General features: G+C 42.3%; 1 protein-coding gene across 14 annotated transcripts in view; it reads right to left on the reverse strand.

Moving 5' to 3' along the window:
• The window catches only part of SGCD (sarcoglycan delta), a 301761-nt gene that overhangs the window by 50023 nt on the left and 225531 nt on the right, over positions 1–26207 (reverse strand). For all 14 annotated transcript variants that reach the window (XM_086852001.1, XM_086852006.1, XM_086851997.1 and 11 more), the window contains 3 exons: positions 25578–25679; positions 5736–5823; positions 3386–3505 (listed from right to left, as the gene is read on the reverse strand). In XM_086852001.1, coding sequence (XP_086708127.1) covers positions 3386–3505; positions 5736–5823; positions 25578–25679 — 310 coding nt within the window. The remainder of the gene's footprint in view (positions 1–3385; positions 3506–5735; positions 5824–25577; positions 25680–26207) is intronic.

Below are 26207 nucleotides of genomic sequence, written 5' to 3' on the forward strand. Positions count from 1 at the left end.
GCAGAATAAATAGAGCTAATTAACAGTCAGAATAATGCTTTATGATCGTCTTTTATTTATAAATGCTATAACGTTCAATAAGCTATTAAATGAAATTGTAATTAATATATATCAAAGTTATTTTTTAATACTCTTCTAACTAAAGAGTGTTTCTTACACTCCATTTTTCAGATGGTCTGGGCACGTTTCATTTCTGGAGGGAGGGAGGGAGGGAGGATGAGGCAGCAAATACAAATTCAGTTAGGAGCAGCTCATTTATCTCCCCTACAAGGGTCTGTGTTTGGTGAGCTCATGTGTCCCTGGGTTTGCCCAAAGCTCTGCTGCCCATGGCAAGGGGAGGGTCCCACATCCCCCCCCGTGGGCAGATTTTGCCTTCAGAAATCCAAGGCTTGCAAACGCAGAGCTGCGGTTCCGAGGAAGGAGAGCAGCTCTGAGGTTTGTTTTGGGATCTCTTAAAAGACCGTGGGGTGCTCAAATTCCACAGGGTGATGTTTGGTGGGGGGAAAGGGATGCTAAGAGTGAGAATGTGTTCCCATCCCATCCCATCCCATCCCATCCCATCCCATCCCATCCCATCCCCACACGAGCACTGGCAAAAGAGCTAGGAACAAAAAGGCCGGAGTGGAGTGGTTGTAAGGCTCAGTTTTTGTAGGAGTTCTTGCAGGAACTCTTGCAAGCTCCCTCAGAGTTATCTGGACCCAGGCAGTGCTGAGCTCCCAACTTGAGTGAGGAATTCTTTGTGTCTGCTAAAGGTTGTGTCAATGCTACCAGAGCTCAGCATGGCCAGAGGGCTCAGGGGGCTGCCCTTCCCTCAGAGAAATTCCTGTCATCCTCCAGTCTCTCCTATGATGACAGATTTCACTGGACACTGTATCAAATAAAATCACTGAAGTACTCTAAATGACGTCATCTGTGAAAAGCAGAGGTGGCCAGCTCTGTCTTTCTGTGTCCTTTAATGCTCATAAATCAGAAATAACTCCCCAAAACACAAATCAAATAAAAAGCACTTTCATATGGTAATCTGCACTGTCCGTGCTGTGCAGTTTTTTGAAGCACCATCAAATGCATCATATGTCCTACTTGCATTTGTTTTTAATCTATAATTCTGTGTATTCTTCCCCTTTCTTATCCCTTGCTAATGTTGAAAAATCCTCTAGATACCCAGAGCAGGGTTCATTTCAAAACAGGAGAGCACCTCTTTTTCTCAGGACAAGGATTCAGTATCAGTTTGTGGCACAAAGTTTTAGAAAAAAAACTTTTCAGAGAAAAAGTCCCTACAAAGAAAAGAGTTATTGTCTCTGGCAATACTCAAAGCTGGCCACAAGAACTGCTGCTCTGACCTCTGTGGGATGACTTTCATGCCAGGTTCCTGACACACACTTGTCTCTACAACAAGTACGTGTTCAGCAATAACAACAACAAGTCAAAATTATTTACATGGCCTAGATGGGTGTCAGCAGACACATTCCAGCAACACCTGAGATCCCAAGCACCAGAAGAATGATCAAAGGAATCTGTCTGTGTGCTGCAGCTCGGACTGGCCCTCAGAGCAGACAAAAACACCGCAAGAAACACGAACATATGGTACAACACTTCCCAGCATGGCAAACAGCCACGGCAAACACTTTCAGAGATAAAATTAGATTGGGGAAGCAAAGCTGGAGAAAAACAAAGCCAAGTATGAACTCAGAAAGCATTTCAGCTCAAGGTCATCGGAATACTTGCTATGTAACATCAGCAGTAGTATCATTCCACTTTTTCTTTTCTGATAGATCTGAAAAAGTCAAACCAACCTCAAGAAACTCAGTTACAGGTAAAAATGAAACTGCACTACAGTGATCAGCAGATTTTTGATGCTGTTTATTCTGGAGACTAAAACAAGGCAAAAACTGAAAACAGCTATTAAAATTAATTCCTGGTTTCTTGAAAGTACTGAGGAACTTAAAAGCAATTTTTTGTAAGTATGTAATCTGAAAAGGAGTACTTGAGCTTGTAAGAAAAAGGTTTTGTATTTTTTTTTTAAACCAATGATGTATGTAAATCTCTCTTATTTTAAGGTCTCCAAGAAAACACTTAAAAACTGTTGCCTCCTGACTTCATCTACCCTGCATGAATTAGCTCTGAATGGTGCAGCCTGAAGGGAACTTTGTTGGAGAACACAGATTGTTACAAATGTCCCCAGCTCTGGAACACAGCAAGAATTTTGAAGGGGCCTCTTCCAAGTTGTAAACTAACAAAGATACTCTTAATTTTGTGAAGTTCAGCATTTATCCTGTGAAACCCACCAAAGTTTTTATAGCTGGTGACTGAACTAGTCCAGTGTGTAACAACAGTGACCTGCAGAGAGCTACACCCACCCTGTGCACAAACAGGAACCATCCAGAACAGCAGGACACCAGGCAGCAAAAAATGTTAAGGGTTGGACACAAAGTCCCGTTTATATACTATTAAATACTTATAAATAATAATAGTAACTATTTATATCTATATATAATTCCAAGCTCCTTATTGATCTGTTTTTACAGGAGAAGTAAGGAACAGTTTGGAATGAAAAGATGCATTCAGAACAAGTCACTATAAAACAGGTATTGGTGCCTCCACAGAGCAGCACTGCTGTGTGACTGTGAACAACACTGAGATACCCACTCTAATCCTGTGTGAAAACATTCCTGATCAATTCCCAGACTAATCAAAGAGCGTGGATTGAACTGGGGAGCACAAAAATTCAAGCTCCAGACAGTTAATTTTATATGACTATAAAATAAGTTTCAAAATTTACAATTGCCATGACTGTTTTGTTTCTCCAATTAATGAAAAAAATAAAAAAAAAAAATCCAAAGAAACAAGAAAGAACCCCTACATCCCAAACCCAGAGTGTATCCCCAGTTTTTATTAGGAAATACCAATGTAAAGCCTGGCAGGGAGCACAGCTGGGGTGGCAGATCCTCCTGGTGTTTGTTACAGAATGAAGGAGGAGCTGGTGACTGTGTTGGCACCAAAAATATCATCCCTGAGGTCTCTGCACATGACTGCAGACATGGGCACATCCTTGGGGCAGCCCCTCACTGTCCTCCACTCCAGATCCAAGAGATAAAAGTTGTTCATGTTCCAAAACTGGTTTTAAAGCTACTTCACTCAGCCAGACAAAGCACTTCCAGGGGAGTTTTTTTCTGGAGGGGAAATAACAAATTATGCAATTTAAAAAAGCCCTCACATAGAAACTCCTGGCCTTTATCTGCTTGGAGAAGATTCAAAGCCATGAAGACAGCTCAAAGTTTTATCTCCAAAAGAAGCTTTCAGCAAATAGGAAGAAAAGTCAGGCAAAACTATACTCAGATTTGAAGAGGTGCATATTAAAACTGTGGCTTAATAAACAATCTCTTACCTAGAACTCTCAATCTCTCTGCTCCAACCACCACTTCATTGTCATCTGCAGAAAACAGCAATTTTCCAGAGAGGGTTTTCACCTCAAATTTTTGGCTGTGTGCTTCCACTGCTTGAGGACCTAGGGGGAAGAAGCTTTACTTTAGGGAAAAGTGTAAGAAAATCACACAGTAGCTTCATACATTCAATAAACCCATTTGCTGAGTAATAATAGCTCAACAAATTTCATCAGAGACACCAAACATGGAGGGTTTTTAGATCTTATTGGAAAAGGGCAGTTTTGTACCCAAGTAATAACTGCTCAAATATTTCTGCTTATGCTTTTGTTAATGCTTATGTGTGCCATAAAAGCACCACTGAACTTGGGATAGCTGGCATATTTTTACAAAAAGACAGACCCATATGTGAAACAGAAATTAATATATCCAGCCATGCTTTTAGAGTATTGGTGCAGGTGTAAGAGGCATCAAGAGCTCCTGGGCCCATTTTGCTTGGACTGATGCTGCTGTGTAGAAGATTCCTGGTTCTCTACCTTTTAAATATATCTGGATTAAAATTCTATCAGTGTCATGCACAGCCCAATTAAAAAAAAAAAAAAAAGAAAAAAAAAAAGGCAAATACCAGCACAGGAGCAAATGTTTTGTTTTAGACCCTTCAATCATGTGCAGGCCAAGAAAAATGGCATCTTCTCACACTGCAGAAAGCTTTTAGACAAGTAAAACTTTCCTTCCAAGATCTTATTTCAATTCTGCTGCTTTTCCTGCAGGCTGCTGTGCCCTGCAGTGCTGGAAAGCCTCTGGCAATGAGTTTTGTTGTGGGGTCTGATAAACATCAGGTGCCTGAATAGCGATTCTGTGCAGGTCTGTGGCTCAAAGGCTGTCAAGAGTTACAAAGAGGCTGCCCTGCGTTACTGACCTATGCCAGACTTTGGACAAATCACCACTGAACAGCCCTGCCAACTCCATCTAAGCCACAGCCCTGGAATATTATCCTGCACAAGGCAGGTGCTTGGACCTTGCATTAATTCCAACCATCTTCAAGACCATTTCTCAAAAGACAAGAGAAGTAACACTTGAAAGCCAGTATTTTCTAAAAACTCCATGCCTACCCAGCATTTCCCTGCAGAGATCACCTGTGCTGGCACCTGGACACACAGAATCATGCATGTGGTTTGCACTTCAGACAAGCTTGGCCATGCTGAGATCCCTGGAAATACTTAAAAACTCGTGCAGCCACACTGAGAAAATCCAATACTTTAAATCTGATTTGTGTCTTGCTTATTAACCACCTCCCTGCTCATCCTTGCAGCACACACTACATGGGACCACATCTTTGCTGCACTGTGAAGCCAAAGCTGCTGCTGAATGCATAAAAAGCTCAATAACCAGAGCATCACCCTGGGAGGTATCACTGAGCCCCAAACTCTCATGACATGGAGCTGCTCCAGTGAACCAAACACCCTCTTGAAAATACACAGAGAGCCAACAAACTGAAGACCTTCATTCTGAATGTGAGAATCAGGGAGCCTGGGGTTGAATTTATTTCCTTCCTCCAGGCAAGTTTCACACATGCTGCCTAAATAATTGCTCACTGAAGCTGCATATTTAATTATTTAATACTGTGACTAAAGGCCAAGATGTTATATAAGCAAAACAAGCAACCCAGTCTCAACTTAGAAACATGTTTATGGATTACTGCCTTTGCCACACACCAATTCTTCTAACAGTCCATGCATAATTCTCAGAAAATATATCTCTGCCCCATATCAAATATATATTATATACCATATATACAGTGCCATATAGCTTATATAATGCATTAGGCTCTTTCAACCCAAATTACTCGTGTTCATTCAATGGCTGCTGTGCACTGGGGATTTACAAGACACACATTTCCCCATCCAACACACTCTTGTTTGGGTGCAAAGAGAGTTCTTCATCAGCAGAAGGACTTTAAATTGCAAACTGTCGCCACAGTTGGGCTCCGGAGCTCCCAAGATTTCAGGCAAGTTATAAATGTCTTAGGAAAAACCTGTGCTTGTTACAACAGAAATGTCAGCCTGGCGTATGTTCTTCTTGACCCTGATGTCATACAACAAACATTTCCAACTCTGGACTGGCTTTCAAATGAAAATGATGGTTTGCTTTGTTACCAGACAGCCCCAGCCAGGTGCCTCTCCAGCATGGCTTTCATGTCTCTGGCTTTTTTCTACAAAGTGGAGTGAAGATTTCATTTCTACTCCACGAGACACCCAGGCTCCCCCTGTGCGCTGTCTGAAGCCAGCACAGCATCCTAAAACACCCACTTCCACCCCTCCTTAATCCCTCCAAACAGCCTTTCCCCCTCCTTACCTGTTACAAGGCGAGTGAGGACTTTTGTCTTCTCGTTGAGGATGTTGACGGTGACGTTTCTGGCGGACTGGAAGTACAGTGGGTTGCCCTGGAACAAGACCAAGGGTGTGAGATGGGGATGGCTGCCTGGCTGGGACATCTGGAGCTGTGCCCAGCACTCACCCCAAGGCTGGGGCATGCCTGGGGTGCACCCACCCTGCAGTAACTTCTCCTGTAACAAACCCAGAGCGGACACCACAGCTCTGTCTGGCCCAGGCAGTGCCTTGCCTCTACTGCTGGTATAGCCCAACCAACCTGTCATTTTAACATGTGCAGGTGATATGGGACCTGACCTAAGCTTCCCAAAGGTGTTTTGGGAGGGTGATTGACTGCAGCAGTGCATTTCAGAGGCAAATCTGCAAAATTACAGCTTCTGATGACACCAGTGGGTGACAGCGTGTGCCCACCATGAGAACGAGCCATGCCCAAGGGCTGGAGAAGAGAAAATGTGATTAACATGTGGAGAGTTAGACCTCAAAGCACTTGTGAACCACCATTTCACCACCACACTGTGGGCTGGGATGACTCATCCCAGGGTCTGCAGCACACAAGACACAAACTCTTCCCCACCTCCCACAGGACCACAGAGAGTTCCAGCAGTTTCTCATTGTTATGCTTCAAACACACCTCTGAGAGAAGAGCCAGAGCAGCTGGCAGCACACAGGAGCCACACAGCGACCTGGCAACATCCGTCTCAGGTATTCCTCCTGCAGAGAGGAGGCAAAGAAAACCCACAGCTCCAACCATCTGGCTCCTCCTGTGTGCAAGCACAGCCAGGGCTCCGGGGAACTCGTGTTTTCCACAGGCAGCCCCAGCCTGTACACTTGGTTTCTCAGGGGCTATTAGCCACCCACAGCACCAGCACGGGGTGACCCCACATCAAATCAGCCAAAAATCTAATGTGTGAGGTGGGAATTCACCACCAGCACCTCTCTGCAATGCCTGAAGCACGCAGCTGATCAAATTCATCAACTGCCTGAGACACGGGATAGGCAGAGGAGATAGAAGAGCAAGAAAATCAGCAAGAAGTTGAAAATTTTTATGTCCAATGTCTTTTTTTCCAGCATTTCAAATATTTTCCATTAGGAAGGAATGATCAGGGTGTGGACAGAGAATTGTGTGGCTCAGGCATGTTCTCCTTGCCTCCTGAATTTGTAATGAAGATAATATTTTCATAGATGTCATTTTTTCTGGATCATGGCAGAAGGAATAAGTTGTCTGCATATAAAATATAAAGGAACACAGAAATGATTCCTGGGAGTCCTGTGGTGGACTGGGCCTTCAGGGAACACTCTAGTGACAGACAAAGAATTCCCTGCAGTGTTTTCAGAAAATAAACCTCAAAAAACTAAAATAAAACCAGCCTCACATATTGTGTGACCAAATATTCACAGTAATTACATTTGCTGCCTTCACTGTTTTTGCAGCATGTTCCCATGGGATCAGCCCTTCAGCAATAAAGGGGAGAATGGGGTTTATTTGATCAATTATAACTAGAACATTTTGGCTACATCCAGACTATTTACAACTAAATAAAAATAATACTAACAATAAAAAAAGAATTCCACTTAATCATTTCCAGATCTTGGACAGGTTTCAGAAGCTCTTGGTGCCTCAGTCCCCTCTACACTAAATGAGGACAAATCATCTTTCTGTACTTCTGCAATATATTTGATAGCTTAAGTAATACTGTATATGAAACTGAATTATTATTAATAATTTATAAGTAAGGATCAGTGGTAATGACTTGTAATGATTCTCCTCTTTAGTTTTTATTTGTGATCTTCTAGAACTTCTAGAAATTAGTGTTGATTTTATGGTTAATGACTCAGAAAGAAAAGATGTCTTCACTTGGATTCCCCCTTGCTCAGGGACCTGATTTGAACACACCCAGGAACAGCAGTTTACAGCTGTACATCCATTTCCCACTTACAGATAAAGGATATTTTTTAAGGTAGACAGCTACAATCTGCACCATGTATAGTCATGGGTGAGACTGTAACTACTATAAACATGCCACAGGAAGCACAGGAAAGTTGGGGTTTTTTTGACACTTGTACTGTTGGAATTTTGCTTATGGGCTTTTCAAGCAGCTGGAGTGTTTTGAAAAAGCCAGGAACTCTAGTCCACATTCAGGCAGGAGAAATTGTTCAATCTCCATGATTCTGAGAAATCTGTTGCTGCTCTTTGTAATGAGAGATTGCACTACACAGGTACTACCGGATAAGCCAATATAAAAAATCACAGGAAGAGTTGCTCTGAAGACCTACAAGACAAGGTAAGAGCTGGTATCCACCTAGAAAAGATTTAAAATACATAATCAGACCTGGAAATGTTTACCCCAGCATAGTCATCTCATTCACTCATTCAGAACTCAAATTCACGCAGCCTTCAAAAAACTAAATTTCCCTAATGGAGGAGTTATGTTTTTATTGGTCTGCAGGGAAAGAACATTGGAAGCACTTAATGCAATGCCTGCTCTCATTTCCATAATTCTTTTTCCATTAAGGAATGAAAAAGAACTGAAGAAATTACTCCCTTTTGCTGAAAATTCGGCAGATTTTCTATCCATCATCCTCTGTTTACAAAGGAAATAACATTGACATCTTTTAAACACTGAACATTAAAAAAATGTTTCCTCTGTTGCAAGCTTGGTGATGATGCCAGCTTCTTTCAATCACACAGAGCAAAATAATGAAAGCTTTAAAAGCCAGTTAGGATTTACAACTAAAAAGACAAAGCCTTCCCCTTCTCTTACACTTTCATGTTACCATGACACAAAATGAAGTATTCTGATGCATATGAGCAGGTGGAAATCTGGATCAATATGGCATCAGCACCACAATAAAACAGTTATGTAGTGAAGCACTATTTTCATAAACTGTCATATCACTTGATGGAGCTGGAGTTAGAATATCAGCATGCAATAAACAAGCACATCTTTTAAAGACTCTTTGGGCTGGTCAAGTCCTTTCAGCTCACCATGAACCTACTATTCATCTCTGCAGGAAATCCTGGAGAGTAAATGCATCATTCTGCCTCTTACTCCAGCTCCTCATTAGCAGAGCCAGTGCCTCAAAAATAATTCAAATGTTTACACACACAACAGCATTTGCAGCTACTCCATCTATTAAAACATTGGACACATGCTGCAGAAGGAAAAATATGAAAAGTGCAAAAATATGTCAAAGCTGCATAGCTTGGTTCCTCACCAAGCAGTGAGGTATTGAGTGAGATGCAGAAAACTTCACAAAAGGTATCAGCTTACTGTTTGCTAGGTTAAACACATGGCAAAACAAGCCAGAACAGCTCACTAGCTGTCTTTCTTTGGCTCGCTTCGGAAGAGATTCTAAAAACTCTCAGATCAGAGACTGAAACAGAAAAAGCCCTTTGACTGACAACCTTAATTTGCAGCTGAAGCAATCCCAACCAGGGCTGTCTTCAGGGAAATTCAGTACTTTAACAGATGTCCTTAGACTGTTTTAGGGAATTATTAAAAATATTTGGAAATACTTTTAAATTTTCACAGGCAATTTAAAAATAATGCTTCACAGTCAGCGTGTTTGTAGTTCAGATGGTCAAATGGAATAGCTTTGATTTGATCCTATGGATTCATAGACTTCACACAGCAAGTGCCAAGTGGAGCTTGTGGAAATAATGGAAACGGTGAATTTCCTGCAGGCTTGACAAAATGATGGTAAAAATAAAATCTTAAAGCATAATCTGGGTTGGCAAGGAGCAGTCTGTGGAGAAGTTACTCAGAGCACCATTCTCCTGCTCAACTCCACCTCTCACTGACATTAAAGGAAGCAAACACTGCTCTGTGCTCAGCTGGACTGTCAGAGAGCAAAAACTTGTTTTCTGTAAAGCAAGCAGCAGAAAAAGCTCTCCTGCTTCAGGCCTACAGCCACAAGCAGCACTCACCTGCCTGCACCTCTGGGTGCTATTCTAAGGAGCTGCTGGTGGAGGGGGAGCTTTGTGTGGGTAATAAATATATTCCTTTCTTCAAATTCAACCAGTCCCAACCAACAGCTAAATGTGATAACAGCAGTAACAGCAGTGACACTTTCCTGCACTGCATTTTCCACTTGCAGGGACAGAGCTGCGCTTTAATTCCTTCCAGTTTGGAGCAGCAAGAATTCACCACCCAATAACTGAGAGACAAAGCAATAATTTTAGAGCACCTGAAATGTTCTTCATTAAGAATGGCAAACCTCTAATGAAAAGCCACAAAGGCATCACACCTCTGCAGTTTCAATTCGTGTAGGCAGGCCTGGAGCAATGTTGAGGACACCACACTGCGAGCAGCTCATTAGTGCAGGCATCAGGCATGTCCTGCCAGGACAGCTGGCCCTGTGACCCTCGCTCTGTCACTTCTGGTCAGTTGACACAGACAGGCTTAAATTAGTCTTCCTGACCCAGTTCTGCACGTTCCCATAGCACTTGCTCCTCTCTCAAAGGGAAGCACCAGGGATACCTCACTGTGTGACACTCAACGCGGAGTTTCCGAACCTCAAAGGTCTCCAGAACACGCTGTGAGCACGATCAAAAGAAACAGGACCTGTCCCCAGGCGTGCACCTCCTCCCCTACTCCTGCCTTGGGAGCAGAAACTCCTTTGGAGAGTGTCTGATGCTGGAAAAGTTCAGAGGTACTCCCATAAAACAGAGAGTGTGCTCGTTTTCTTCCTTCCTCACCAAATACCAATTAATGCAAAACCAGCATTATTGAGTAAAACTGAGTAAAACTGCCTTCAGAATTGATGAGAGATACTGCAGGGATCAGGCAACTGGCACCGCCATGAGTCTCAAAAAAGCTCACAGAACATTGTACAGACACCATGCACCTCCTGAAGAGCAGACAGGAAGCACTGGACAGCATCTACCTTTGGCTGTGAAGAAAAAAAACAGGGGAGCATCTAATGAACCCCATCCCCAAGATCCTGCTTGGAACAGCAGCCTGGCCTTCAACAGCAGCCTGTACACCAGCAGAAAACCCAGACTTCATGCTAAACTTGCAAGCCAAGTGTTCTATTTCAAAAGCTCTTCCTCCTTTTTCTCGTCTATATCCCCACTGCAAGAACAGGATTTTGCCCAGAAGCCTCCTGGCACAAAAATTTAATGCATGTAGCTAAATCCTTAGGTGATAGATTGAAAATAGCCCTTAATATGATTTAAACATACTTCTTGTTGTTTAATCACTGAGTCTCTTTTCATCTTGATTTTGTCCTTCAAACAGCTGAACATAATGTTCATGTTACTAAATCCCTTTCTTGGTAAAACTTCTGATTTGACAGTGTAAGCTTTTCATAGCAGAATGAAAGCAAACTGTGAATAGAATTGGTAACAAACAGATTAAAATAAACTCTTTAAAATGCCCCAGTATGTGCTAGATGTGTGTCTGAAGATGGTGGTTTTTAGGAAGCAGGAAGTAGGTTAAGTGGAGATGTAACAAAATGTGGTTTGCATCCTTTTCTTCCAGGAAACCAACTTTATCAAACAAATGGAACGTGCCCAGGTCGTGTAAGCTGGCCCAGTGACAGAGCTGGCACAGCCCTGACCTGCAATGGGCACCCAAAAACATAAAGGCAGCATCATGAGCTTAGTGTGCTGTGTTACAACTTCTCCTTTTACCAAGTGTTCAAATGCTTAAACCAAAACCAATTTCAAGTTCTGTTTTCTATGCAAACAAGATTCAGTCACCTTCACAGGATGATGTTTTACAGTACCATGAAGCTCAGAAAATACTGTGGTCCCACCCAGTGTGACATATTTTAATGGCACAGAGCATGCAGGTCTGAGTTTTATGTCCAATGCCACAAACTCCTCTCTTTTATGGCACTTCTTGAAGTTCATTTTAATAACAATAGAAACAAAAGATAAATTTCCCTCTGCTCCATTAAAGCAATTATCTTCGACTCATCTTTTTGAAGTGCAAAGAAGGCATGTCTGTGATGTGAGATCTAAATGACTGGGTTCTGCTTCTGGAAGGCTACCCAAGGGGGTTTGTATCCTTCAAAGTGATTTATTTCTGGCAATCCAGGGGTTTCTCTCTTCAGAAGAATACCTGTAATAATCTCATGAACAGAGTGTTTTGAGAGATTGGCTGCTTCTTCAAGATGCCTAATCAGCTACTTTGCAGCTGAGACTCTTCTGAAAATTAAATTACACCATGTCTGCTGACATTAAAAAACAACACTGAGAAATTTCCAAGGCATTACATCTACCTTGACTTCATTGCTGCTCTTCTTTCTTTTTTACTTCATTGACTTATAAGGAAAACCACAGGTGACATGATGAAACCAAGAGACACATGAAAATAAAATGTAACTGTGCATATTGGGGTTCTATTCAGTATCCACAGGGGTGGGAAATCTGGGTTTATAGCATCTGGTCTGCTTTACAAACATCAGGTGTTTGTAACATCTGAAGGCTGCTGCACATTCACAAAACTTTCTCTGTTGGTAGGACTGAAGTGATTGTTACTGGCTTTGGAAAAAAGTCTGATGCACTGAAGCCAGCTCAGCTCCAGGAGCCCTCTGGAAAGGCAGGCTCAGCCAGCTGAAAAACTTGTAAAACTACCAAGTAACTGGAAATGCTTCAAGCTCTTCCCTGCACTGAGAGTTCACCCAAAGGTGACACACCAGAGTCAATCAAACGTGTGCTGATGATTAACTTGGCATTCCTGGGGAACAGCTCTCCCTTGTACAAACAAAGCCAGGCTCAAGCCACACCAATGCTCTAAAACAGGACAACAGCAGACTTGGGTTCTCAGCACATTGCTCAGCCCTTCCAGCATAAAATCAACCAAGTATTCTCTAAACATTTCAATTTACTTGAATTCCTCTGCAGAAAAGCCAGGCTGCAGCTGCTGCTCAGCATCAGCTCGCTCCAATCTGATCCTTGTCTACAAGGAGGTGTTGGGGCAGCAGGACTGTGGATTTGTGCTAAGTTATATCCTATTTCTGCCTTGGGCTGTCCTAGATATGAACAGAGTCCAGGGGTGACAGATCTGCTGCTGAAGTAAACACACTGTAGGTAGGCACAGGAGAGAGGGAGAGAAAAGAAGAGAGCTCTGCTGAGGCTTAAAAATATTCTAAATCACCCAGCACTACAGCTACTCCACTGCTTGTAACTTTTACTCCAGTCAAGCGTGCAGACCTCTGTTCATGTGTTTTCATTTTTATGGCCTTTCTGGTGTCCCTATTGCCTGCCTTAAACATCTTTTAAAACTGCTAGTAAATCATACTTCACTATCTATAAGGGACATTAGAAGACTGTATCAAAATTATACAGAACTACTAATTTCTGAGTTACTTTCTCTTACCACCAGCACTTCTTGGACCACACAACAACCAGAAACAATTAAGATCTCAGTCAGTGAATGCATGTCTAAGAGCACATAGTGTTAGCACTAAGAAAAGCACAGCAATATTTTCCAGAAGTCAGATTCAGCAGAGACACTCGGGCTCTGCAATGCTCACACGTCCTTTTAGGCATTCTGTTACTGCACTGCGTAATGCCAAGTTATATATCCAGATATTTTCCTCCAGGAAGGCTAATAACGTGGATACCTCTGAACAGTGCTCTGAAATTACAGCTTTCCTTTGCTGCATGTCATGGATCGCTTACTTCTTGTATTAGATTATAAATGGCCATGCCAAGTTATGGGTGCGCGTACAGCACGAAACACAGGCGAGCTCCTAGCAGAGGCCCCTGGTGTGACTGAAATTCAGCTGCTGCTAATAAGAAGAAGGGAAAACATTTCCATCTGTCTGGATTGGGGAAAAAGGATTTGTGAGCCTCTGATTCATCTGCATCCATATGCTGGTATGTAGACAATACTTATGGACACACAGACATATGTGAGGCAGCCAGCAACAGGAACCAAATCAATCACAGATCACAGCATGTGATTTGCCTAATTATGAGTAACACCTCACATTTTTTATCTGTGCAAAAAGCACTCTGTGAGCGAGCAGATGGTGCTGCTAGGGGATGGCACCAGCCTCGACAGTTGCAGATGCAGAACATTTACACAGCGCGCTGAAAAAATGACACAACACAAGCTGCTTCCTGGGAAAAAGACTCAAATTGAACAAGTGTCACCAAACAAAATACACATATTTATTGATGTTCTGAACTTATCTGATCCAGCCCCTCTCTTCCAATCAAATATATACAGGCAGGTCAGGGAGTGATGCTATCTAGACAGCTTTGAAGTCTCTCAGAAGTGCCACGTGAGCTGCCTAGCACAGAGAGGTGGAGGTGCAGACCAACCTGAGTCTAGTTACAACCTGCAAACCATTTAAATCCACACAAGCAGAATCAATAGGAAGAAGCCCTGCAGAGAAAGCAATTACACTGCAAAAGCAACTGTACTACAGCAGGGTGAGGGCTGGGAGGCAGGATGCAGGCAGCCATCCTCACCTCTGTGATTACCCACTGGAGCTCTCTCCCATGCATCTGGCCTGTGAAATGACAAGGTGCAGCCCAGACATGTTCCTGCAATCAAAGTGCTTCAGTTTCTGGGCTCCTGTCACAATTAAAAAGCTCTTCTTTATGAGCCCCATCCCTTAGGTTTGCTGTGCTCCATAGGTAAATGCAGGGTTGTGCTTCAGGAAATGTGTTCGAAGGCACAGTGAACTTGTGTTTTCAACAGCTTCATGGCAGTAATAATCTCATTTCTTGGATCTGCAATTATTTATTTGTTGGAGACTATACACTTGCTGCTGCACAAGACACAAAGAAAGATAATCTGACCATTCCTGGTGATAGAAAATTCAGCTTTTCTATTCCAATTCTTTTATTTGTGGTTTTTCTGCATTTTTTTTTTCCTGAGCTGCTGCAAATGCATACTCTGGTGTGACAGGTTGGAAGCAGCTATAAAATGATTGATGAAAACCATATTTAGGCCTTGTTGTGGGAATATTTATTGTAGAAGTATGTTCAGTTAACCCTGTAGGGGAAGGGCAGAAAAGGAAAGCTGGGCTTTCCCTCTGATAACAAAGTGATTTATCTGCTTTAATTGTGGTACAGGGTTATGGGGTCACAGAAACACCAGCACAAACTGGTTTTGAATTGCTGAAATCCAACCACTTTGTTTCTTCTGCTTAAATGATCAAGAGCTGGCTTTAAGAAGGATGTTCTGTGGGTCTGTGTGACCAGACAGAGTCTTCCTCCCAAGAATAAGCAGAGGGGCCAAGCTCTGAGATGCAGAGCTTGTGAGTTAACTCATATTAACTCAAAGTGTGAGTTAATGTCAGACATGCATTATCTCAGAGAGGAAGAACTGCAAATCTCCACTGCCTTGGAGAGGCTGAAAGCCCAGCAGCTGAGGTGGGAGGGCACTTGGACAGGTAAAATGACAGATGCAGTTAAGCATGGGACGTGGAACTGGGCAGATCTGGAGGGAAGCTCCTAAATCACACTGCACACACGAGAGAGAGCACAGCAGCAAAGGTGTGATCAGCAGCAGAGCTGCAGAAGCAGGATGCTTGTGTTGGGATTTGGATGTATCTTGTGGCTGCCAGTCAACAAACACTCCTGAGTATCTGCTCTGGGGTGAGGAGAGAATGCAGGGTACTGCTGTGGTACAGGGCCCATGAGCAAAAATATCTCCCTCACCAGCTCCACTGGGGAGCTGAGGAGTGGTATTTCAAGAGATGTCAGGCTGGCAGAAAAAGCATCAGATGCCTTTTCCATGCCTGGAAGAAGACAGGAAAGTTGTTTGGGGAAATGGTGAGTAATGGCAAAAGCAGCCAAAGAGAATGGGATGTGTGAAGGTAAAACAGAGCCCAGGGAGGAATATCAGAGCCAAGGACTCCAATTACTCTTTGGGCAATCAGCAGGGTGGCTCAGCCTGACTGTTGTCTCCTGTTTTGAAGAGGTATTTTTCTGCTGGTGTTTTTATTCCTGAAGTTCTCCCCAAACTCTGGAGGAACAGAACTGATCAGTGAAGGCACCCAACCAGTGGCTCCTACCAGCAAAGGGCACAGGAGGGGTCCTGCCTGTTCCCCTTTCTTCTGCTTCACCTAAGCACACCTCCCAGAGTGCTGCATAATAGACAATGCTGCACAGAGAAACAAAAAGCCTCCTGCTCTCCCAACTTTGTACCAACATCAAGGCTCATCATTTATAAATAACAGTTGGGATCTTCAGAAAACAAAGAGCAAAGGTCAGTTTGCAGGAGGAGCTGGTGTTTTCAAAAGGTAGCAGAATACACAAACAATATTTTGGCTTGAAGCAACAGCAGATATACCATCAAAGGTGCTTCTTGAGCCAGCAGCTGTGACAACATGCATGCCACTGCCCTGTGTGGCCTTTACTTCATTTAAAAGTGAGGGATTTTCTGATAAAAACCTGGAGGCTACAGGCTCTGAACACCCTGCCATGGAAAGCAGCAAAGGAAGCCTGTTCTGGCTCATCCCATCAACTCACTGCCCTCCAACCATGGAAACCAAGGCCTCAGCTTCAGCTGAGCAGGTACTCCTGGCCTCTTACAGCAATTAGTGTGTGTTTGGATTAGGGATTATTTGCCATTCACTGGGTGACTTCACCTGCGTGTATGAAACAACAGTGATTCCGCCTAAAGGAAATAGCAGCTGCTCTAAGGTCATGAAAAGATGTGACCACTCCTAACCTGCAAAATATACCTAGAAAAAAATGGGATTTTAAGAAAAAATAATGAGTTGTTCACACTTTTACTAATCAACCTAATCAAAGGAAAGACAACAGCTTTTGGCTGAAAAACAAATCCTTCCTGGAGAGTGATGCTTGAGCTGTCAGACAAGTGACCTCTCTTTTCCCCTCAATCAACCCACTGCCTTCAGTTTATTTGTTTTTCTGTTTTTAAATATTGATGTCCTACAAAGCTTCTGGTTGGAAAAAGCACATCTGACTCCTCAGCTGTGCTGCCTTGGGCTGCAGTCCTGTCAGATCACATCCAAGAAGGCTCAGTTTGCACTGGCACATCAAAAGGATTTCCCAGGCACTGTGGAGTGCAACACAGATGATTCAGTGAGCAGCAAAGCTTCTCCCCAAATCAGTAACCACCCATTCCTGGTGCCACAGCTTTTGCAGCTGCTGCTGCCTTCTTAGCAGAGAATCAGGACTCGGATGTTCACCACTCTTCTTCATTGGATGCCCCATCACAAATCAGCCCCTTGTCTAAATCAAGAGAGAACCACTGGCATCACATTTTGTTTTGCTGAAGGAGAAGAAGGAACTAGAAGAAGAGTATCAAGCTGCAGCTGGAAAGAAAAATATAAAGCCTAGGTCATCAAAGCAATTTTAAGTGTCTAGTTATAGACTACTCATCAAGAATCCAACAAAGTAACCTGCACTGACTAAGATACAGTGGGAAATCTTGGCATTTCCTCAGCATTTTCATGAACAGTTACTTACAAACCACTGCTGAATCTGAAATAAACTTAAAAAAAATCCTTCCCTGGTAGACCATGAAGAAGAGTTCTCCAAAAAAAGATGTCCTTAGAAGGGATATTGCTGGGAAAATGTGGATGACAGCAGCACTGGATGCTCCCTGGGGAACCCCAGGGGTGCAGAGGCAAAAGCCAAGGAGGTTTTAGCTCTACTCATCCACAGACAAAAAAATTAAGACTTGAAAGTGAGGAATCTCCTGCAGTTTTATGCAAGGATGGCAAACAAGGCTTGTGTTTGATAGATGATCAAGGAAGAAATACTGTGAGCTGAAGCACTTTAAGTTTTCTTTTTGTTTCAGAGGGAAAAGGAGGAGCAGGCTCCTGCTAGTACTTCAAACAACCTGCCTCAGAAAACTTCCAGGCCAGGCTGGAAGCAGGCCTAAAAATCCAATGGGACTCAGAAGTACAGAACATCAGGAGGAAATCAATGGACATGTAGCATTTTATACTGCAAACCTAGAGTAAATCAAGAAAAAAAGAAACAACAAAAAAACGGGAGCCATGGAAACCACTTTCTTTCACCACCCCCCAAGAAGAACAACTTTTACTGCATGTGTTGTTATAGGAAACATGTTCCAACCAGGAAGATCTTAAAAGCCAAAGAAATGGTACTTTTTTCTTTCAAGAGCAGCAAGTTAGTTTTCCCAAGACCCTCAACAAATTTGTCCTAATAGAAAAGGAGTAAATTTAAATTTCTCTTGTTTTTACCTGTGTTCTTCCTTCTCCAAGTACAACATCCGTTATTTAGAAATAAAACAATCAAAGAGGTATAGCAACTGGTGAATGGAACCTGGAAAATCTGACTTTGCTTTCCTGTCATAGATCAAAGAACACATGAACTGAGCTGTCTGCAAAACCAGTTCTTTGTGCCTGCACTTTCTAATGACAGCACAGCTTGTCTTGTCAACTCCTGCCTTACAAAAAACATAACTTTCCTGCCCAAACCGTTTTGATCAGCAGAAGAGTTGCAGAAGCGTTTGCTGTCCTGTGGTAAGAAGATACAGAGCTCTGCTCTTCAGGCTTCTTGGAAACATGAGGAAAACATAATTTTTCTTTATAATTGGATCTTCCTATTTGTCTTTCAGTGTTTCCATTTTCTATTTTTCTCTATCCTCCCTCTACCCAGACCGCATCAAGTTTTATTTCTTTTTCATTTTTAGTATTAAGAAGTTGTTTTTGTACCTCAGCCTCTACAAAGCAGCCAGGATCCTGACTGTCAGCAGCAATGTCTAGACATAGTAAATCCTTAAACTCAAAGCCTTTGCACTTCAGAGAGAGAAATGCAGCCCCCAGAGTAGCTCATGTTTTCTGTGCCCCACTGTCCTCCTTTTCACAGCTGAAATAAAAGTGATTTCTGGGATTGTGGAAAAATTCAATGCAAAAGCTGAGAGCCCACAGAGCTCACTTTGAGCTGGGATGCCCATCACTGGTTTTTGTTGCCACAGGGTCCAGCTGCAAATGTTTAGAATGAAGAGGAGGTGGGAATCGGGTCAGAGCAGCAAAACAAGACATGATCTGAACAGTTTCTCTCCCCTCACACGAGCATCTCAAGCAAGAAATTTTACTTGTCAAAGGGAAAAAGCAAAATACATCGAGAGATCATTTGGGAAATTCTCTGTCTCCTTCATGTTTGGCTCCATAGCTGTTAACTTCTCTACATCAGCTTCAAAGTCCCCCACAAGAAGGTGAAAAATGCTGAGTATAAAGTGCTTGTGCTCCTTATGGGGTCAGATATCACAACGATCACATCACATTTTCTGGACACAAAGCCTCCACTGATGTCAGGGTAAGGAACCACCAACACGTGGTTGCCAGGGTTAGTTCAGAGGTGATCCCAAAATGCAAATCTAGACAAAAGCTGAGGTAGGTAGCCCACTGGGCACAGCTGATTTGCTTTAATAGGTGTTGATTACACTGCTCATATTGCATGAAATTAAAAAAGCTTACAAATGTTATGAGCCATTACCCTTCCATTTAAGAGATCTTATGACAAGTTAGCAACATCTAATGAAATCCTTTTTAAAATGCCATAGGCAGTTTCCATGAGATTTTGCTTTGAAATGCAACTTGTGGAGTTATTTTTGAAAGTTTGTTTACATCAGAGCTTCCCTTCTTGCACATCTTTGGGATGCTCTGATTTGGAAGCTGGTGGGATACTTCAGTTCCCTGTTGTGCTCTCAATGTGGGGCACACAACACCAGCTCCTTACAGAAACAACCAGGAATAGGCATAGCAGGATTTAATTCTGTTATTTGTCACAGTCTTTCAGCCAGCCTAAAAAATTCCCTGCAAAATTCAAAGCTGAGAGACTTCTGACCAATTTTACTATGTAGGTAAAAGGAAATATTTTCGTAGTTGCTGCAAAATTTACTTAACTTTCACCTCTTCAGCACTCTGGAAATATCACAGAGCCACTAACTGGCCCCAGAGTGCTGGGGCAGCCAAGGTTCAGACTGAAGTAGGCTCTCTGGATTTCATTGCTTCAGAATGAAATTTATTATTGGAGAGCATAGCAGTTTTATAAATCCCACTGGGCACTCACAGCCTACTGCTGTCCACAGACTCAGATCTGCTTTGGACAGCGATGGCAAAAGTATCTGTACGTCAAGTGAGGGTGTTTCTGCCAAAATGATGCCTTTTGCAACTTGTTCTTCCACTGAGGCCCCCTGACTGCCAGCTCTCCTCTGCTGATCTCTCTCTGAGTCAGGCAAGACTCAAACTGACCCAGCTGAGAGACATCTACAGCCCAAGAATATTGGAATCTAACACAGCACCAGAGTGGTGCCACAAGGATGATTAACAAACCTTTCAGGGGGGACTGGAGATGGCCAGGCATGGCTGCAGGAAGCTTGTTTGTCTTGGCTGTGCCAAGATCCACAGCAACCTCGATGTTTTTGTCATCTTCTGATCCAAAACTCAGCCAAAGCAAGCCATGAAGATGCAGTCAGAGGAGGTGCTGCAGAAGCTGATCTTGGGGAGTGGGAGACTTTTCTACCTGAAGCTACAGTGGCAGCTGCACTGCCCCAGAGGCCAATGCCAGGAGACCAACAACTGCAGAGCTGGCAGGAGCTCCCACAGGCTCAGATGTGTCACAGAATTCCGAATCACAGCAGATTCCTCTCTTCTCTGAAGGACCAGGCCCAAGGGAACAGTGAAATGCTGGGAGGAGCAATGGCTGCAGAGGTGGTGGGAGCAGGCAGGGACAGCTGAGTGATGGCAGCATGGAGAGACAAACTGCATTTCCTCATTTCCACCCTGTGAAGGTTTCAGTGAACACGCTGAAACCCTTAAGCACTTTTCTAGACCAAATCACCAGGAAGTAAATCAATGTCCTTTTATTTCTCTGTGAACTTTGACAAAGGAAGAAAAGGAATTATTCTGCTTTCTCCCTCAAAAAATAGCAACCTGCTTTCACCCTATCTATCTAAAAGCTACATTTCTACTACCCAGTTTGAGCCCCATACAAAGTTGCAATTATCTTGCCATCTGCTTTCCCTTTTTATCCAAATTAGTATGTTATATTGCTTATAAATATGTATTTACAGCTACGAGGCAGGTATGCCCCACTGCGGGCACATGTCACTGTTTAATCCAAATGCATGGTTTATTGTTTTGCAGTCAGTATTTTTAGCTTGGAGGCAGGTATACCTGCAGAGCAAATAATACAAAAGAATATGGCCATTACAGAAGTGCTTCTGTGCTTTTAAATTATAGCACTTTTATTCCAGAACTGAACAGTGAGACAAGTACATTGGCAAAATAATTATTTATCACTCTTAAAAGCTTCCTTTAAAATTTCTATCATTCAAATACTGGTTGGGGAGAATGCAAAGGACAGGGAAACATATTTTATGCACTTGCTGGTCTAGCTTTTATGCTGATAAGAACTTACTAAACACCAGTAAAGGGAATAGCAGTTATCAGCCCTAATTCAGAACTGTGAATTTTTCAGGCCAAACAGATGCCCTTGCAGAATCCCAGCCAAGTGTTAATGACAGCCCCAGTCCTCCTTCCACTGGAGTCACCACTTATTTTGCATGGCTTCAAATGAGGGCAGGTTTGCTCCAACAACCTGAGCAAGCACAGTGCTGTCAGAGACACTCCTTGCCACACTGAGTAGGACAGAGACCTCTAACATGCCCCAAAGAAAGGAAAATTACAAAAAGACACAGTCCTTTGCCTCAGGCTTTGCTTTTGAACTATTTTTTTTTTTTTTAGCTGATTAAAAATAAAAGGAAGCAGACCTTCACCATGAAACCAGCTATATACACTAAGAGATCTCTTTATAAAGACACTTGAAAATCTCCTCAAAATCTGTTCAGAGAATTTTGCCATCCCTTTATATCTGTGCAACAGCAGAACTTGGAGCTCCCCCAGGTAGAAAGGTTGGTGCCCACATTTAGCTGTGCTCCCAGACCCATCAATAGCAGAGTCTGAAAGAGAGCTGAAGGGACAGGACCCCAGTCAAGTGCTTCTCACTGAAGCAAACTCAAAGTTGTCAGGCAAATCCATACTCTTGTCTTTAAAAATGCTCAGTGTAAAAAAAGTAAAGCCCAGGTGTAAACATTTGAAAACTGAGTTTATTTTTTTTCCTATCTATGCACTTGAAATGAACATTGAAAGGGCAAACCCATCCTAATCCTATCATGGCAATGTCTTTCTCTGCTTCCTGAAACTGAGATTATCATCTCATTGGTTGTCAGACAGCTCCAGAGAGAAGTAATTCACTGGATTTTCCTGTGTAATCACAGCACAGGATTTTATTTCTGTTGTTATCTGGATGGAAAATGCACACAGCTTGTTCTGTGTCTTGCCCCTTTCAAGTTACTTACAGACCTGGATGTGCCAGGCTTCAAAACATCCCAACTGCACTAAGAAAGCTAAATCTGGGCTAACTCTAAATTGCAAGCAACTTGCTTCTCAGCAGCTCATCTCAACATAGGCAGGAAAATTTCCAGTTTTAAATTTCTATTCCAATTAAGGCAATGAAGACTGAAGTCCCCTAAACTGTTGCCACTACTTTCCAGGACATAAAATTAACGATTCCTACTGCTGTGTACAACTTTCAGTCAAAGTTGGTCTGATTTATAAGCAAGCAGATGGTTCACACGATAGTCCACAATAAATTACAACAGTTAGAAAGACAGCTACATTTTGAGAGTGACAGTGCAGCTGAGCTACAGATGGGTTTATAGATGACCCTTCCAATTTTTAATAATCTTCATAATTTATCTGCAAGTAAAGAAATGTGAGAATTCCTAATGCACCTCCTTGACTAAGAACAAATCACTTTTATTTACACAGGCAATACTTCATGGTCCAGTTATCTTCTTAATTAAAGGCAGCAAGATGCTCATGTTCCATGCAAGTGGCATGGAAAAAAACCACTGCTCAGTGTGCAATATGTTCAGCTGGGAGTTCAGGATACTCTCAACAGTCTGGGAAAAGGGAACACATCCATCTCCTTTCTTTAAAAAAGGCTACACCCTCTCCTCTGCATAAAACCTGAAGGGATTTAGGGGGGGCACTCCTGGGAGGGTGAGGGAAAAAGAAAGCAAATCTTGGGGGTGTCAGATGCAGAAAGAAACTGGCTGGAAGCAGCTTTGAGAAGTCAGTTCATGTCAGTGATTTCTCTGCCTGGGACCAGACCACATCCATCCAATCCTTCTGCTAAAATCTGGAATTTCAGTTGGAAGGAGAAGCACATCTAAGACAGCTGCTCTGTCTGGTAAGGTGATGAAGGGAGCAGGACCTAGCAGGGCTCTTCAAGGCACAAACTACAGAAGCTCAGAGGTGCCCACCCAGCAGTCTCCTGGGATGACATTTGAGGGCTTTTCCTCCTCTCTAACCCCTGATCTTCCCTTCCAGCCAAATCAATTTGAAAAACAAATACCCTTTTAAGTGGAAATCCAAAACTATCATTAAAACAGAAGGCAGAGCTCCTAGGAAAGCAATTCTGTGTGTAATTTTAATTACCAACTTCCTGGGATTCAAGAGATGCAGCAAAGGAGAGGCACCAGTGACAAATTCAAGCTTTCAAGAATAATCACAATTCCCATTTTGGAGGTATTTTGGCAGGGATTTCCCAGCTCTGCAGCACATGGGGGAGCAGCACCACAGAGACACATGAATGGGAAAATCCAGTACATAGAACTCATGGGACTGAAGCCACTTACACAAGAAGTGATTTTTCCCTGCCCTTTCCAGGCAGCAGCAATGCTCCTTCACCCACTACACAGAACAATACTGAAGTTAAATTTGTTGTGTTTATTCAAGAAAATAAATTAAATTCTTCTATAAATAACCAGCATCTAAAAGTTCTTTGGCGTTTATATGAGACCATTTTTTATTAGTGTACACGTCACTTAGGTTGTTTAATTAAACATATGAAAAATTGTATGTGTCAGATTATTCCTGGGATGCTCTTTACTATGTTATTTGTCATATTTGCTTCTGTTACTCTTCACATATTTAAAGCTGAATTATGCACTTCTGAAAACCCAGAGAAGATCACTCTAGAATTAGTATGGATGTTCATCTGTTACTGAGCTCTGAGTTTGGCACTTTATTTTAACAATGTTCATCAGGTTCAGGAACTGCTACCACACTTCCCTCCAAGACAGCACTAGGTCATACTACTGTTCTTTAAAAAGATCCAGTGCTGATTATTTAGCAATATTTTTAAATATCCTGTAACTGTAAACCTTTGATTGACTGCAGCCCTTTCATTTGCTTTCAAGAGGCCAAATTCACACACAGCACAAGAAAGCAGAAGTTATCTGAATGCAGTAGGATCTCTGCTGTTGCCCCCAGCCCAAAAATAATTCCAGGGTTACCACAAGCAACCCAAAAGCCAGCACAGGCTATTCCAGTTTACTCCAAAAGCCAGAGGAACAATGTGCATGGTTTGTGTAACTGTGTGGTTCCCACAGGTTCCAGATCTGCTCCAGATCAGACCTCCTGGCTGGCAGCTAACAGCAAAATCCTCCTGGATGGGGGATGAAGCAAGGAACACACACAGGCCTTACCTTACACTTCTTGCTCCCTGCATTCAGTAATCTGTCAATGGTGTGGAAATTACTTTCAGAGCCTCAGGAAAGGGACACCTTTTGCACTCCCTGACGTATTAAAATGTAGATCAATATGATAATATGAAAACAGTAAACTCCCCAGTAGCAAGAAGTAGTTCTCACTTCTCTTAGCAATCAAATATTATTTCCATCAATGTTACTAGAGAAAAAGAAACGTAGGTAGTGATTTGTCAGTCTATTTATCAAACCAACTGCTGCACCTGGTTCCCACATATTTTATATTAAAAGGTGAATGACATATAAGGTTTTACAGGTTCCGTTTTAATTCAGGGCTGAAAGCATTTATAGATATGAAGGTTTTCTTATTAAGTTTTCTTCCTTAGTTATTATGCTTGTTCAAATCAATTCCTAGCCATCTTACAGAGGTTACAACCTTCAATAATTAAATGGGGTATCGTATTGGCTGTTTTGTTCATTATGCTCCAAGTTCCAATTTCTACAAGAGCACTGAAATGCTGAGATAAAAGGATGTTAAGTTTATTTAATTAGCTATCTGCCATTGTTTTCAAAAGGGAAGGTTGGTATCTGACTCAAATTAACACTTTAGATCAGGAAATAAGACAGATTATATCTTCTGACACGGATCCTGGAAACTCTGTAGTTGTTTCAGTTATTTTAAAGCTGCTCAGAACATACAGGATTGCATTAGAAAGAGCAAAAGTCACCAACAGCCAATGAAGTGCTGCTATGAAAATGTTATTTCAATCACACTTGGGTTCTTTCTCATTTCCAGTAGTTAATATTCTTGCCACTTTTGTCAGGGAGTCACTCTTAGCAGCATTGAATTTTAACTACACATAATTTTAAACCAACATGAAATAGGGCTGAATACATAATATGGGGTCATTGTGCTAATGAACAACAGATCAGGCCCTTGTGCCAAGGCACCACCTCTCTGCTACACAGAAAAGCTGTAACTGGTTAAAAGTGAGCTGAATTTCAGAACTGCCATCCCTCTGCCTCAGAAATAACAGGTCCTCCAGTTGAGGGCTGTTTAGGATTTACCTCAAAAGAAAACAAAGTTTGAAACTTCAAAGGTCCTGGAATAGTTTTAATTGTGGCTTACACAAACCAGAGCCATGGGTATCAACTCTGGAACTGCCCAGAGGATTCAGTGTCTGGATGAAGTCCTCAAAGCCTGGCTCCCCAAACTGCATCTGTCTAGAGAGGCCAATGGCCAAAGCAACTTCTTCAGTAGCCACGTCACCCTGCCACTTCATGGTTTCTTCCTGTTAGGGCTACAGAAACAACCTTATCTTTTCCCAAAAACTTACTGGTCTTGATCTGATTTCTTTGGCGTAGAGAGGTTTCAAGAATTCTGAATCTCCTTCAAGCTTCAGACCCTTTTCTGTGATCCTCAGGTTCCCCATTCCATCCTGAAAGACAGTAAAAAGAAACAACCCTATTAGTTACAATTACTAAATTCACCAGGCTGCCAATAGCTGTTTTTTTTTTTTTCCACTGATGATAACATGTATAGCACTGGGAGGCACTAGAGAATGAAATTACTTGTGTTATCCTTGTAGCTCAGTTTCTGTGCAAAAAATATTTCTATTCAGAACTATCTGCAATGCCCCCCAGTAAACCATTTACACAGATGAAAGATGTTCCTTTAAGCTAAGTCATTCTCTACTCACAGAGAGGCAGTGATTCTCTGTGTTAACAGGAAACTATTCACTTTAATATTCACTGCCTGCCTTTATAATATAATAATATACCTGCTCATTGATAGCAAATCCCTGTAAAGAGTGTCTGATTAATATCTGTACAGGTACACTCACACAGAGGAGAACTGTACCAAAATATATTTCACCTCTGACACACGAAAGTTCTAACTTTTATTAAGATGAGGGATTTATCTTCACTTAGGCTATAATTGCTTAGAAAGGATGTGTAAGAAACAG

The sequence above is a fragment of the Cyanistes caeruleus genome, chromosome 15 (genome assembly GCF_971803275.1).
Source record: "Cyanistes caeruleus chromosome 15, bCyaCae1.hap1.1, whole genome shotgun sequence".
NCBI lineage: Eukaryota > Metazoa > Chordata > Aves > Passeriformes > Paridae > Cyanistes > Cyanistes caeruleus.